Source organism: Xenopus laevis, chromosome 9_10L (assembly GCF_017654675.1).
Source record: "Xenopus laevis strain J_2021 chromosome 9_10L, Xenopus_laevis_v10.1, whole genome shotgun sequence".
Lineage (NCBI taxonomy): Eukaryota > Metazoa > Chordata > Amphibia > Anura > Pipidae > Xenopus > Xenopus laevis.
The window spans coordinates 3627982-3643575 of NC_054387.1; the positions used below are offsets into that span (position 1 = coordinate 3627982).

The 15594-nt window shown below is 40.7% G+C and overlaps 1 protein-coding gene across 1 annotated transcript; it reads right to left on the reverse strand.

Annotated features, from left to right (window-relative positions):
- Positions 1–516: 516 nt before the first annotated feature.
- Positions 517–13241, reverse strand: LOC108700813 (calcium-binding and coiled-coil domain-containing protein 2). The gene is made up of 14 exons (XM_018234783.2): positions 12954–13241; positions 12155–12242; positions 9749–9897; positions 9550–9612; positions 7959–8108; positions 7659–7786; positions 7475–7565; positions 6135–6197; positions 4556–4624; positions 3890–3967; positions 2227–2322; positions 1978–2077; positions 957–985; positions 517–781 (listed from the first exon to the last, which is right to left on the reverse strand). The coding sequence occupies exons 1-14, from the start codon at positions 13137–13139 to the stop codon at positions 641–643; spliced, it is 1431 nt and encodes a 476-aa protein (XP_018090272.1). The 5' UTR covers positions 13140–13241; the 3' UTR covers positions 517–640.
- Positions 13242–15594: the final 2353 nt, after the last annotated feature.

The window sequence follows — 15594 nt, forward strand, 5'->3', positions numbered from 1 at the left end:
TCCTCACTCAACATCTATTCTCCAGTCTCTTTACATACTATAATCTATTATTCCATCTATTTACCCTTTTTGTTCTCATAGAAATAGGGAATGACCATGAAATAGGCCAAATGTTTAGCAGCAGGAGGGGCCACTGACACCTGGGCCCCCCGGGACTTTTCCTGGTATCCGGGTGGGCCGGTCCGATACTGTAAATAAGAGATTGTTATAGAGGACTGGGATCAGGGATCATGATGTGAAACAGCGGGGGCCTATTCTGGGTTTAAGACCAGTCGAAGGTAAAAAAGCCTGTGTTAAGTAGAATTGTGTGGATTCAACTCTAGGGGTGACCTGTATGTACAATAAATGGCCCTGAGCTGAGCAAAATGCCCAAGAGGGAGGCTAATTGGAGAAACCAAAAAAGGTCTGACTCAACATGAAACACCTGGAGTCTAAGGGTACGACACACAAAGGGTCGCTCTACAGCCCAAGTCAATGGCTTATTGGATCTAGAACACTAAAGGGTCAAAACAACCGTTGTATAACACTGTGTGTCTGTATTAATCACAAAGGAACGGGACAAGAAAAGGTAAGTGGGTAAAAAGCCTCAGCTCTCTGCTCAGTCCCAATTCTAACCGTGTCCATAGAGGGGAGACTAACGCTACTCCATTGAGTCCAGGCCATGGCACATCACATGATCCAGATACACCTGGGAATCCTGAAACTCCCAGCCGCACTCCGGGCACTTCATTTGTTCTTGCCGCACCCCACTGCTGCCTCCAGGGGCTTCTCTGCTCTGGGGCTGTAAATAAAGAAACACTTCAGTGGTTGCCGATTGGACGTGAACTTGGAGACAAGCAAAAGACCGCAGCCAATCACAGCCTAAAGAAGAGGGTTCAGGTGGCCATACATGGGCCGAGCCAGTCAGTTCTCTGTCCAATCAAACAGTGGGCCAAACAGACGAGTTCCTGACTTACCTCATTCCCCAAAGAAACAAGACTTTCTCCTGCAAAACATGTCATGGATTTATTAGTTAATTGTGTGTATTGGGAAGAAACACAGAAGAGCAGCAGTGACAAAAAGAACACAGTGAGTAACAGACACACAGTGACAGTCTGACAGTGAGTAACAGGGACACAGTGACAGTCTGACAGTGAGTAACAGACACACAGTGACAGTCTGACAGTAACAGACACACAGTGACAATCTGACAGTGAGTAACAATCACACAGTGACAGTCTGACAGTGAGTAACAGACACACAGTGACAATCTGACAGTGAGTAACAATCACACAGTGACAGTCTGACAGTGAGTAACAATCACACAGTGACAGTCTGACAGTGAGTAACAGGCACACAGTGACAGTCTGACAGTGAGTAACAGACACACAGTGACAATCTGACAGTGAGTAACAATCACACAGTGACAGTCTGACAGTGAGTAACAGGCACACAGTGACAATCTGACAGTGAGTAACAATCACACAGTGACAGTCTGACAGTGAGTAACAGACACACATAATTCAAATCTGTTATCCAGAATGCTCGGGACCTGGGGTTTTCCTGATAATGGATCTTTCTGTAACTTTGATCTCCGTACCTTACGTCTACTAAAAAATTATTTCGACATTCATTTAACCTAGTAGAATTGTTCTGCCTCCAATAAGGATTAATTATATCTTAGTTGGGATCAAGTACAAACTACTATTTTATTATTACACAGAAAAAGGAAATTTTATAAATTTGTATTATTTGGATAAAACGGAGCCTACGGGAGACAGAATCCTGGATAACGGATTTCCGGATACCGGATCCCATACCAGTACAAAGCATATACACGTAGGAGTCTAAACTCGCTACCTTTCAGGTGCCGCAGACAAGGCGGATTCAGTGGGATTTATTTGTTTCGTAAGATACAAGGGATGGACTAAATGAAGCAAAACCACTGTCCATTTGTGTTTGATTCCCCTCTGGAAATCGAGTGGCCGTGACACTTACCTTCATAAGGGTTTGGGAAATACAGGCCTTGGCCCCCGGGGGTGGATGTCGATTTCTGGTAGAGCAACCGACTCAGCTTCTCAATCTCTTCTCCGTCTCTCTGCAAAGAGCCACAGTCACACATGGGTCAGAGTACCACCAGCACTAAAAGGGTTAATGTCGAGTGCTTCCTTTAAATCCCCTAAGAGCCGCCCCCTTCCTGTAACCAATGAAAAGCCCAGAAAATAACGACTTGCCGGACTGGCTTACCAGGCGCTGTTTTTGCATGTCGCTGATTTCATCCTCTCGCAGTTCCACGGTGCAGTTTAAATCCTGCATTTCCTGCAGCAGAGTTGCCTGCTCTCTCTGAAACACAATGAGAGTGAATTAATCGACATCGCAGGGCCTCGCTCTCCACTTATATCTCTCTGAAACGCAACGAAAATGAGCTCATTTAGTTGGGGATATGTGTATATATGATGTATATATGATGTATATATGATGTATATATGATGTATATATGATGTATATATGATGAAAAGACCCGCACTCTTTATCAAAGAAAGTCCGGATCAGAGTGCGGCTGCTTAGAATTGCCTGGGTGCTGGTCAAAATAATCACATCCAAATGGCAAAAACAAACGACACTCCAAGGACTTTTATAGTGTGAAATATCTATTATTATTTATTTCAAAGTTTTGCCGCCGTAACTCGGGCAGGAAGGTGAACTCAACACATCAATACACACCATTTAAAGGTGAAACATGGCCTTTAAATTGTGTGTTGAGTTCACCTTCCTGCCCGAGTTACGGCGCCAAAACGTCAAAATAAATAATAATAGATTTTTCACACTATAAAAGTCCTTGGAGTGTCGTTTGTTTTTGCCATTTATATATAAATATATATATATATATAGTATTTCTGAAGGTACCCATGTATTTTTCAAAATGGACCAGCACTCCGAGCATTTATAATTGAATAATTTATTGTTACATCGCTCGTGTATAAACGAGAAAGGACTCGGAGAGGCCGAAACATCAGCTTGTAGCTTTTATTAAATAAAAAAAGTTTATTTTAATACCTCAGAGTGCAGACTCCATTTGATATATGTATATATATATATATATATATATATATATATATATATAATGTGTGTTCAGTGTACGCACTCTTATCGGATCAAAAAAGTAATTTGGGTGCGCAGGTCAAATCATATCATATACTGTAGCAAATGGACCCGCACTTGTAGTGTGAATAAAACGTGTCTATTTCCAATGCATATCCAACGTTTTGGCCCACAATGTGCTCGCACTCTACGCCAGTCTTAATATTCCTCCGGGTGGTGGGTCAATTATCAATTTTCCAAAGGACCTGAACTTCAACGGGTCAACGGGGCCCACAATTGCCAGAGCCCACCGGGTTTTTACCCAGCATCCCGGCAGCCCAGTCCAACCCTGTGAACTAATTCCCAACCTGCCTTAAAGGCTCCCCGAGTGTCACAGATTGTGGGACTGGAAGTCTCTCTGCTCTCCAGGAAATCTGTGCACCTCCAATCATGGAAAGCCTCGGAACTCTTCACTTCAACAAAGTATCTTGAGCCCCCCCCCATACACGGACAGATATAAGCCGCTGACTAAGTTGGCAGTTAATTGGGCAGTGTATGGGGCCCTCGGACTATTTCCAGCTGAAAGTCGGCCAGATGTCGATTGGGTGGTTTTAAAAATGGCAGCGGATGGAGGGCAGAATTGGTTCGTTTATGTGGTCCTCAATCCGACCTCCTGTTATTGATATTGTCCACCTCAAGGTCGGCATATCGAGGAGAGATCCGCTTATTTGGCGACTTTGCCCTATGTATGTCCAGCTTTAGACTGAGTTAAGAGAAGGAGGAGTTAGTGTGCGGCAGACGCTTCCCTTACACCCGTTATCAGATTTACCTGCAGCCGAGTGAACTGCTTTCCTGCGGTTTCCAGCGCCTTCTCCTTTCTCTCCAGGATCTGCCCAAGATCAGTCACCTTTTCAGCCAAAAGAACATGTGATTTCATTCGTTTTGTACCCACCAATGCCCCAGCAGCACTAATATTTAAAGGGCTTACAGAATGACAAATTGTAAGCAATTTTTCAATTGGTCTTCATTATTATTTTTTTTTATATAGTTTTTAAAATGATTTGCCTTCTTCTGACTTTCCAGCTTTCAAATGGGGGGTCACTGACCCCATCTAAAAAAACAAATGCTCTATAAGACTACACATTTATTGATCTTTCTACTTTGTATTTCTCATCTTTCTATACAGGCCTCTCCTATTCATATTCTAATCTCTTATTCAATGACTGGTTGCTAGGGTCATTTGGACCTTAGCAACCAGATGACTGAAATTACAAACTGGAGAGCTGCTGAATAAAAAGCTAAATAAGTCAAAAACCACAAATAATAAAAAATGAAAACCAATTGCAAATTGTCTCAGAATATCCCTCTCTACATCATACTAACAGTTAATTTAAAGGGGAACAACCCTTATAAGCATCTGACTTGGCAAGATAGAGAAAGTCAATTATGGGCTTTAGTTTGGTAAATAAAATAGCCTCAACACTCTCATTCTCACCTCTTTAGTCAGCAAGTCTATTGAATCCTGATCCTTCTTCTTCTCCAACTGGGTGTCTTGTAGCTGCTCCTGTATATATATTTATATAAGAGATATGTGAATTAATACTCACTGCAGAGTCAATGTCATGTACACGCTTCTCTCCCACAGACACCACCAATTTGCCTTTTTATTCTCCTTTATTTTACACAGCTCTGATAATAATATTACATACATAAATATATTAATATTATAGATAATAATGATGCTCTGATAATCTTGGGAATTTGACTATGGCATAATTTTATCTACAGGAAAACTGCTGCTTTTGCCTGTAATACAAACAATGGGGTATACCGCCCCTTTAAAACTCATGTCCCACTGAGACACATTCAGTTACATTGAGAAGGAAAAACAACAGCCTGCCAGAAAGCATTTCTCTCCTAAAGTGCAGGCACAAGTCACATGACCAGGGGCAGCTGGGAAACTGACAAAATGTCTAGCCCCATGTCAGATTTCAAAATTGAATATAAAAAAATCTGTTTTCTCTTATGAGAAATGGATTTCAGTGCAGAATTCTGCTGGAGTAGCACTAGTAACTAATGTTTTGAAAAAAACATGTTTTCCGATGACAGGATCCCTTTAATGTAACTGAATGTGTCTCAGTGGGACCTGGATTTTACTGTTGAGTGTTGTTCTTAGATCTACCAGGCAGCTGTTATCTTGTGTTAGGGAGCTGCTATCTGGTTACCTTCCCATTGTTCTTTTGTTTGGCTGCTGGGGGGTGAGGGGTGATATCACTCCAACTTGCAGTACAGCAGTAAAGAGTGATTGAAGTTTATCAGAGCACAAGTCACATGACTGGGGCAGCTGGGAAACTGACAAAATGTCTAGCCCCATGTCAGATTTTAAAATTGAATATAAAAAAATCTGTTTGCTCTTTTGAGAAATGGATTTCAGTGCAGAATTCTGCTGGAACAGCACTATTAACTGATTCATTTTGAAAAATGTTTTTTTTCCCCATGACGGTATCCCTTTAAGAACATCTCCGGTTCATCAGAACACCGTTCATTTATTTGTGCTGGACTTCAGAATCCAGAATTTCATGCCGGACATAGAAAAGCTTTCCCGATTTAGAACGGCTGCCTGGAAAGCATTAAACGGAATCTGAACCCAATGACAGTTTTACGCACAACGATAGAAAATGTTTTATTTTTAGCTGTCTTCCAATTCCTCGATGTTTTTGTAATTGCTATTGAGAGCAGCCACTGTCTGGCTGCTCCTATTCTCTGCACTGGTGGTCCTGACTGCTGAAACAATGTAGCCAGCCAATGACGGACAAAGGACTTCTTTCAGTTACAAATACAACTTGAAACCACGAAACGAACGTATATTGAAATATTGCTTTGAATGAAAATGTATTTTATTATGCAAAAATATGGGAGTTCCCCTTTAAATATGAGGCTGAATGCAAACTGGATATGCCAATAGAAAAGTGCCCCAAATCACCCGCCATCATAAACACCAGTTAAAATCAGTGGCACCACCTTAAGAACTTTACCGTATTATAAGAATGTTTTTTATTTTTAAAATGAATTACCTGCAGCAGCTGATGTCCTTCCTTTGCATCCCTTAGCTCTCCCTTTAGCACCTGCACCTCCTCCTAAAGAAACCAAAATTGGGGTTCCAGTACATATTCAACATACACACACATATATATATATATATATATATATATATATATATATACACAGTATATACAGCTATTGGATCTGTTGATTGGGACCTGGGGTTTTAGGATCTTTCTGTAATTTGGATCTTCATACCTTAAGTCTACTAGAAAAACCTTTAAAGGGATAGTGTCATGGAAAAACATTTTTTTCCCAAAATGAATCAGTTAATAGTGCTGCTCCAGCAGAATTCTGCACTGAAATCCATTTCTCAAAAGAGCAAACAGATAATGTTATTTTTAATTTTGAAATCTGACATGGGGCTAGACATATTGTCAGTTTCCCAGTTGCCCCCAGTCATGTGACTTGTGCCTGCACTTTACGATGGAACTACTTTCTGGCAGGCTGTTATATCTTCTTCTCAATGTAACTGAATCAGTCTCAGTGGGACTTGGCTTTTACTATTGAGTGTTGTTCTTAGATCTAGATCCAGGCAGCTGTTATCTTGTGTTAGGGAGCTGCTATCTGGTTACCTTCCCATTGTTCTGTTGTTAGGCTGCTGGGGGGGGGGTGATATCACTCCAACTTGCAGTACAGCGGTAAAGAGTGACTGAAGTTCATCAGAGCACAAGTCACGTGACTGGGGGCAGCTGGGAAACTGACAATATGTCTAGCCCCATGTCAGATTTCAAAATAAAAAAAAATCTGTTTGCTCTTTTGAGAAACAGATTTCATTGCAGAATTCTGCTGGAGCAGCACTATTAACTGATGGGTTTTGAAAAAAAAAACATGTTTTCTCATGACAGTATCCCTTTAAGTCTACTAGAAAACATTATAAACATGAAATAAAGCCAATAGGCTGGTTTTGCCTCCAATAAGGATTAATTATATCTTAGTTGGGATCAAGTACATGTATGGGAACTGCTATCCAGAATGCTCTGGACCTGGGGTTTCCGGATAATGGATCTTTCCATAATTTGGATCTTCATACCTTAAGTCTACTAGAAAATCATGTAAACATTAAATAAAGCCAATAGGCTGGTTTTGCCTCCAATAAGGATTAATTATATCTTAGTTGGGATCAAGTACAAGCGACTGTTTTATTATTACACAGAAAAAGGGAAATCAGTTTTAAAAACTTGTAGACTATGGGAGACGGCCTTCCCGTAATTTGGAACTCTCTGGATAACAGATCCCATACCTGTATATATATAAACTTTATGTTCTAGTGCTGTACAGGAAATGGGCTTTATAGTGTGTATTTATTTACTGCATGATTTTTCGCTTCCTCGGAGGATTCCTTCAGTGCCGACTCCATATCTTTTATACGTTGGTGAAGGTTCATGTTCTCCTCCTTTATCCTGGGCATTGGGAGAGGAATTGAATGAACGAGGGTAGAAGTGACTGGGCACAACATACAATTCCTCATGAGCCCAATTGGCATCAATACTCACTGGTTTTGCTCCAGCTGCAGAGATCTAGTCTCGTCCTTCAGTCTCACTTGCTCCTCTTCCTCAGACGCCAACTTCAGTTGCAGAGACCTGTTCCTGCATCTTTCCTCCTCCAGCTGTCTGCGCGCCTCCTGAGAGACCAAGAGAAATACTACAATATATCTGGGACCTTTTTAAAACAAAAACTTTTGTGTTTCATTTTTTGAATTCAACATTTTCCTGCTGCAAACAGCGCAGTCCTGCTGTGAGCCATAAACTGATTCTCCCTGGTAAAACAAAAGCCGTGAATCCCATGGCCGTTACCTGATTTTGTTGCTTCAGCCCGTCGGTTTTGTTGGACCATCCCAAGTGCTGGGCCTGCAGGGACTCAATCAGGTTCTTCTGTTGGGAAGCCACCCGTGTGCCCTCCTGCTGCAGGACGCAATTCTTCTTCTCCGCAGCCTCAAGCTTTTCCTGAAAGGGGTGAGACGGAGTAAGGAATGTTTCATGGACTGTCGCAGGAAAAACTTGTCTTTTTTAAAATATTATTGATTAAAATCAGATTTTATCTCATATTGTATTACAGAAAACCACCAACAAACTCCAATCCCTGATTTTAGCTTATTTATCAATAGAAAAACGTGATTTAATCGGATCGCGGAAAAACTTGATAACATTGCTCAAATTTTTCGGGCTTTTTTCCCGAATCACTAAAAGAGTTTTTGCCAGAAAAGTCGGATTTTCAGGTAAAACCCAGCGCAGACCACGAAAACCTCAAATTGGCTCCCATTGACTTATACAGGACCTCAACGGGTCTGAGATAGAGGATTTTCGGATTCAGGCTCCAAATTACGGAAAGGCCATCTCCCATAGACTCGATTTTATCCAAATTATCCAGATTTTTAAAAACAATTTCCTATTTCTGTGTAATAATAAAACAGTAGCTTGTACTTGATCCCAAATAAGATATAATTAATCCTTATTGGAAGCAAAACCAGCCTATTGGGTTTATTTATGATTTTCTAGAAGACTTAAGGTATGAAGATCCAAATTATGGAAAGATCCATTATCCAGAAAGCCCAAGGTCCTGAGCATTGTGGATAACAGGTCCTGTACCTGTACCTTGTACTTGATCCCAACTAAGATATAATTAATCCTTATTGGAAGCAAAACCAGCCTATTGGGTTTATTTAACGTTACATGATTTTCTAGTAGATTTAAGGAATGAAGATCCAAATTACGGAAAGATCTGAGCAGGTCCTGAGTGTTCTGGATAACAGGTCCCATACCTGATTAATAAATCTCGAAAAATTCCTCGAAAAATTTGAGTTTTCTAGTGGAAAATACGCAAATTTTCCGAGATTTTAACACTGAGGGGCCGATTCACTATGGGTCGAATATCGAGGGTTAATTAACCCTCGATATTTGACTGGGAATTAAAATCCTTCGACTTCGAATATCGAAGTCGAAGGATTTAGCGCAAATACTGCGATCGCACGATCGAAGGATTATTCCTTCGATCGAACGATTAAATCCTTCGAATCGAACGATTTGAAGGATTTAAATCCAACGATCGAAGGAATATCCTTAGATCAAAAGAATTTAGGAAAGCCTATGGGGACCTTCCCCATAGGCTAACATTGACTTCAGTAGCTTTTAGATGGCGAACTAGGGGGTCGAAGTTTTTTTTAAAGAGACAGTACTTCGACTTTCGAATGGTCGAATAGTCGAACGATTTTTAGTTTGAATCCTTCGATTCTAAGTCATAGTCGAAGGTCGAAGTAGCCCATTCGATGGTCGAAGTAGCCCAAAAAATACTTCGAAATTCGAAGTTTTTTTACTTCGAATCCTTCACTCGAATTTAGTGAATCAGCCCCTGTGAGTGAATGAGTTGTGTGATTTATTGCCCAGTTACCTGCAGTTGGATACTGGTCTCCTCTAGCTCACTTAGCTTTTCCTTCATCCTTTGTGCCTCCTCCTAAAAAAATAACAACAAGTAAGGGTAATGGAGGGCTGCGCTGGCAGTTTGCAGGCAATAAAAACTGGCAGTTTGTAGGAAAACAATTTTCCAGTCTATATAATGGGAGCAGTGCTCTGTGACTACATCATCTCACCTCTGTGGTCACCAGCAGAATGTTCTCCTCATCTTCCTCCTGGACTTTGGGGCAGAACTGGAAGGGGATGCTGACCCCTCGCACCTCACCCTTATGATCCACGTAACAAAACTGGTAATAGTCATCATTATCCTTGGGCAAGTAATAAGCTGCAATACAATAGTACTACACTGAGTATCATGTGAGTAATTCAGGTGACTTAGTCCTGCCCGAGAGACCCACGCAAGAGACTTGGACCTGCTTTCTGCCCAAGGTGATTGTAAAGGGAAGTCAATCTAAGGATGAACATTTAGTATTTTGTATGTATATAGGGACAGTTCAACTTTGAGGTACAGGTATGGGACCTGTTATCCAGAATGCTCGGGACCTGGGGTTTTCGGATAACAGATCCCTCTGTAATTTGGATCTTCATACCTTAAGTCTACTAGAAAATTGTGTAAACATGAAATAAACCCAATAGACTGGTTTTGCTTCCAATAAGGATTAATTATATCTTAGTTCGGATCAAGTACAGGTAAGGGACCTGCTATCCAGAATGCTCTGGACAAGCAACTGTTTGTATTAAACAGAAAAGGGAAATCCGTTTTAAAAATTTGGATAAAATGGAGTCTATGGGGGTTTCCGGATAACGGATCCCATTTCTGTACCATGTTATAGAATGTCCAATCCCTAGCAACTTTGAAATTGGTTTTCTTTATTTATATTTTATAGTAAAAACAAATGCTCTGTAAGGCTACAAATGTATTGTTACTTTTTATTACTCTTCTTCCTATTCAGGCCTCTCCTATTCATATTCCAGTCTCTTATTCACATCAGTGCATGGTTGCTAGGGTAACTGGGACCCTAGCAACTAAACTGCAAACCGGGGAACTGCTGAATAAAAATCTAAATAACCACAAATACTAAAAGTTAATTTAAAGGGGAACAGCGCCTTTAAGTAACAGTTTTAAAAAAAGAAAATTCATTATCTGTCTTTGCACAACCCAATAACCCACTGACACTAGTGTTGACACCTTTTCTGGAAAGAAACACCGGCCTTCCTATATATTTATCTTTATTCCCTATTAATAACATTGGGATAACTGACCTTCCTATATATTTATCTTTATTCCCTATTAATAACATTGGGATCACTGACCTTCCTATATATTTATCTTTATTCCCTATTAATAACATTGGGATCACTGACCTTCCTATATATTTATCTTTATTCCCTATTAATAACATTGGGATCACTGGCCTTCCTATATATTTATCTTTATTCCCTATTAATAACATTGGGATCACTGGCCTTCCTATATATTTATCTTTATTCCCTATTAATAACATTGAGATCACTGACCTTCCTATATATTTATCTTTATTCCCTATTAATAACATTGGGATCACTGACCTTCTATATATTTATCTTTATTCCCTATTAATAACATTGGGATCACTGACCTTCCTATATATTTATCTTTATTCCCTATTAATAACATTGGGATCACTGACCTTCCTATATATTTATCTTTATTCCCTATTAATAACATTGGGATCACTGACCTTCCTATATATTTATCTTTATTCCCTATTAATAACATTGGGATCACTGACCTTCCTATATATTTATCTTTATTCCCTATTAATAACATTGGGATCACTGACCTTCCTATATATTTATCTTTATTCCCTATTAATAACATTGGGATCACTGACCTTCCTATATATTTATCTTTATTCCCTATTAATAACATTGGGATCACCGGCCTTCCTATATATTTATCTTTATTCCCTATTAATAACATTGGGATCACTGACCTTCCTATATATTTATCTTTATTCCCTATTAATAACATTGGGATCACTGACCTTCCTATATATTTATCTTTATTCCCTATTAATAACATTGGGATCACTGGCCTTCCTATATATTTATCTTTATTCCCTATTAATAACATTGGGATCACTGACCTTCCTATATATTTATCTTTATTCCCTATTAATAACATTGGGATCACTGGCCTTCCTATATATTTATCTTTATTCCCTATTAATAACATTGGGATCACTGACCTTCCTATATATTTATCTTTATTCCCTATTAATAACATTGGGATCACTGACCTTCCTATATATTTATCTTTATTCCCTATTAATAACATTGGGATCATATCACTGACCTTCCTATATATTTATCTTTATTCCCTATTAATAACATTGGGATCACTGGCCTTCCTATATATTTATCTTTATTCCCTATTAATAACATTGGGATCACTGACCTTCCTATATATTTATCTTTATTCCCTATTAATAACATTGGGATCACTGACCTTCCTATATATTTATCTTTATTCCCTATTAATAACATTGGGATAAACCATCATTTTTACAGGCCAGGTCGCAGCCTTACCTGACACTCACCTTTGAAGGTCACATGCTTCTCCAGCCCCTGCTCATCACACTCAGCGGAGATCCAGGTATAATACTCTCTAGTTGTCTTCCAGGACACCTGTGGGATGTTATATAAATATATATATATATAAAGGTTACATACTGTATTATAATGCATGCCCTGAAATAGATTTAAAGCTCCAGAACCAGTGACCTGATGCAAACGCCCGTGCTCAGGCAATACATGATTGACAGCTGAGATTTTTAAATGGTTTTATAACAGGTACGGATCTCAGGTGTTTCATGTTTAACTTTAAAAGGACTTTTATTATGCAGCTTTTTATGTCTACGGGGACAGATCCCCTTTAAAAGAAAACGACTGAAAACTGCCCATTTAAGGCTGGTGGCACACGTAGGGTTCCGGGGGAAATAAGTCGCCCAGCGTCAAATCTCCACAACGTTCATGCTCAGATGTTTTCCTCCTCCTCCAGATTCCAGTTCAATCCGCCTTCACTTTCACAGCCGTCCCTCAGTGCTGGGAGTTTCAGTTGAACAACAAGGTTGCCTATGTGTGTTAATGGCCCTGCTAGAAGCCCCCAGACTGCTGCTCTGCCTGGAGCCCACTGCAGCCCCTGGCTAAATCAGTCTTGTCTGTGTAAGAACTATAACCATTGTATTCTTCAGAGCTTCTCTGTTATCTGCTATGTAATCACGCGCTGTATTGTCTAATGGCTACACAGCAGTTTATATCTATAATAATACACATCAAAAGGACTTTTTTAGGGGAGGGGGGATATGACAAAACCTATTTATACTCGCGGGCACTTACCTTAAAGATGCCCACCCAGTCCTTCCTCGCAGGCTGAAACTCTGCAGTGAAGGTGAAGTAACAGACGATATCCGTGCCAGGCTCAAAGGACTTCTCCATCCTGCTGAAGATCACCTGGGAGTAGTTTCTCTCCTCCGGCTGCAGCAGGGAAGTGGGGGGCACATCACAGGACTTGGGGTCAGCCATTTACATGGCACATGTCACAATGTAGGGACAGACGTACAGAAAGGGGCAGCAGGTGACCGACCACTTCTCCAGTTTCTTATAAAACGAAAGTAAATAGGTGTTTTTATAAAGTTACTTCCTTATTCCCAGTGCCACCTGGTGGTCAGCAGAGGAACAATGCCGCCCTGCGTGATAACTCCAGATTGTATTTTATTTATATAGCACTACTTGAGAACCAAGAACTGTGCAGCAGAACAAGTAATTAGTAGAACAAACAGGGGGTCATAGCAGTACTAAATACAAATAAGTACAAACAGGGCCACCACCAACTGTACTGGGCACAGTGCTTTAAGGGGGGCAAATGAAAAATGGCACTGGGCACCGTAAAGAATGTGACAGAAGTACAGGATGTAGGGACAGAAGTACAGAATGTAGGGACAGAAGTACAGAATGTAGGGACAAAAGTACAGAATGTAGGGACAGAAGTACAGAATGTAGGGACAGAAGTACAGAATGTAGGGACAGAAGTACAGAATGTAGGGACAGAAGTACAGAATATAGGGACAGAAGTACAGAATGTAGGGACAGAAGTACAGAATGTAGGGACAGAAGTACAGAATGTAGGGACAGAAGTACAGAATGTAGGGACAGAAGTACAGAATATAGGGACAGAAGTACAGAATGTAGGGACAGAAGTACAGAATGTAGGGACAGAAGTACAGAATGTAGGGACAGAAGTACAGAATGTAGGGATAGAAGTACAGAATGTAGGGACAGAAGTACAGAATGTAGGGACAGAAGTACAGAATATAGGGACAGAAGTACAGAATATAGGGACAGAAGTACGGAATGTAGCAACAGAAGAACGGAATGTAGGGACAGATGTGCTGAATTTAGGGACAGAAGTACAGAATGTTGGGACAGAACTGCGGAATTGAGGGACAAAAGTACGGAATGTAGGGACAGATGTGCTGAATTTAGGGACAGAAGTACGGAATGTAGGGACAGAAGTACAGAATATAGGGACAGAAGTACGGAATGTAGCAACAGAAGAACGGAATGTAGGGACAGATGTGCTCAATTTAGGGACAGAAGTACAGAATGTTGGGACAGAAGTACGGAATGTAGGGACAGAAGTACAGAATGTAGGGACAGAAGTACGGAATGTAGGGACAGAAGTACGGAATGTAGGGACAGACATGTGGAATGTAGGGATTTCTATTCCCTTTATATATCGTACAGTGGTATGCTGGGTATGAGCTGGAATAAGTGTCGCCACTTTAATTCCACTTTATTAAAATTATAACCTTATTAGCGACAAGGGGGCACCAACTCATACAAATTCGCTAAGGTTCTGCAATGAATAATCACTGACCGTCTGAGTGTGAGTAAAGGACTCCCTCTGGTGGTCATAAAGCAAATTTCCTACTCTCCCTACTATACCTGCTATCCCACAGTCACACTCCCTTCCCAGAGACTATTATCCCACTGTTACTATAGACACCATCTCTCCCTACTATACCTGCTATCCCACAGTCACACTCCCTTCCCAGAGACTATTATCCACTGTTACTATAGGCACCATCTCTCCCTACTATACCTGTTATCCCACAGTCACACTCCCTTCCCAGAGACTATTATCCACTGTTACTATAGGCACCATCTCTCCCTACTATACCTGCTATCCCACAGTCACACTCCCTTCCCGGAGACTATTATCCACTGTTACTATAGACACCATCTCTCCCTACTATACCTGCTATCCCACAGTCACACTCCCTTCCCAGAGACTATTATCCCACTATTACTATAGGCACCATCTCTCCCTACTATACCTGCTATCCCACAGTCACACTCCCTTCCCAGAGACTATTATCCACTGTTACTATAGACACCATCTTTCCCTACTATACCAACTATCCCACAGTCACACTCCCTTCCCAGAGACGATTATCCACTGTTACTATAGACACCATCTCTCCCTACTATACCTGCTATCCCACAGTCACACTCCCTTCCCAGAGACTATTATCCACTGTTACTATAGGCACCATCTCTCCTTACTATACCTGCTATCCCACAGTCACACTCCCTTCCCAGAGACTATTATCCACTGTTACTATAGACACCATCTCTTCCTACTATACCTGCTATCCCACAGTCACACTCCCTTCCCAGAGACTATTATCCACTGTTACTATAGGCACCATCTCTCCCTACTATACCTGCTATCCCACAGTCACACTCCCTTCCCAGAGACTATTATCTCCACTGTTACTATAGGCTCCATCTCTCCCTTCTATACCTGCTATCCCACAGTTACACTCCCTTCCCAGAGACTATTATCCACTGTTACTATAGGCACCATCTCTCCCTACTATACCTGCTATCCCACAGTCACACTCCCTTCCCAGAGACTATTATCCACAGTTACTATAGACACATCTCTCCCTACTATACCTGCTATCCCACAGTC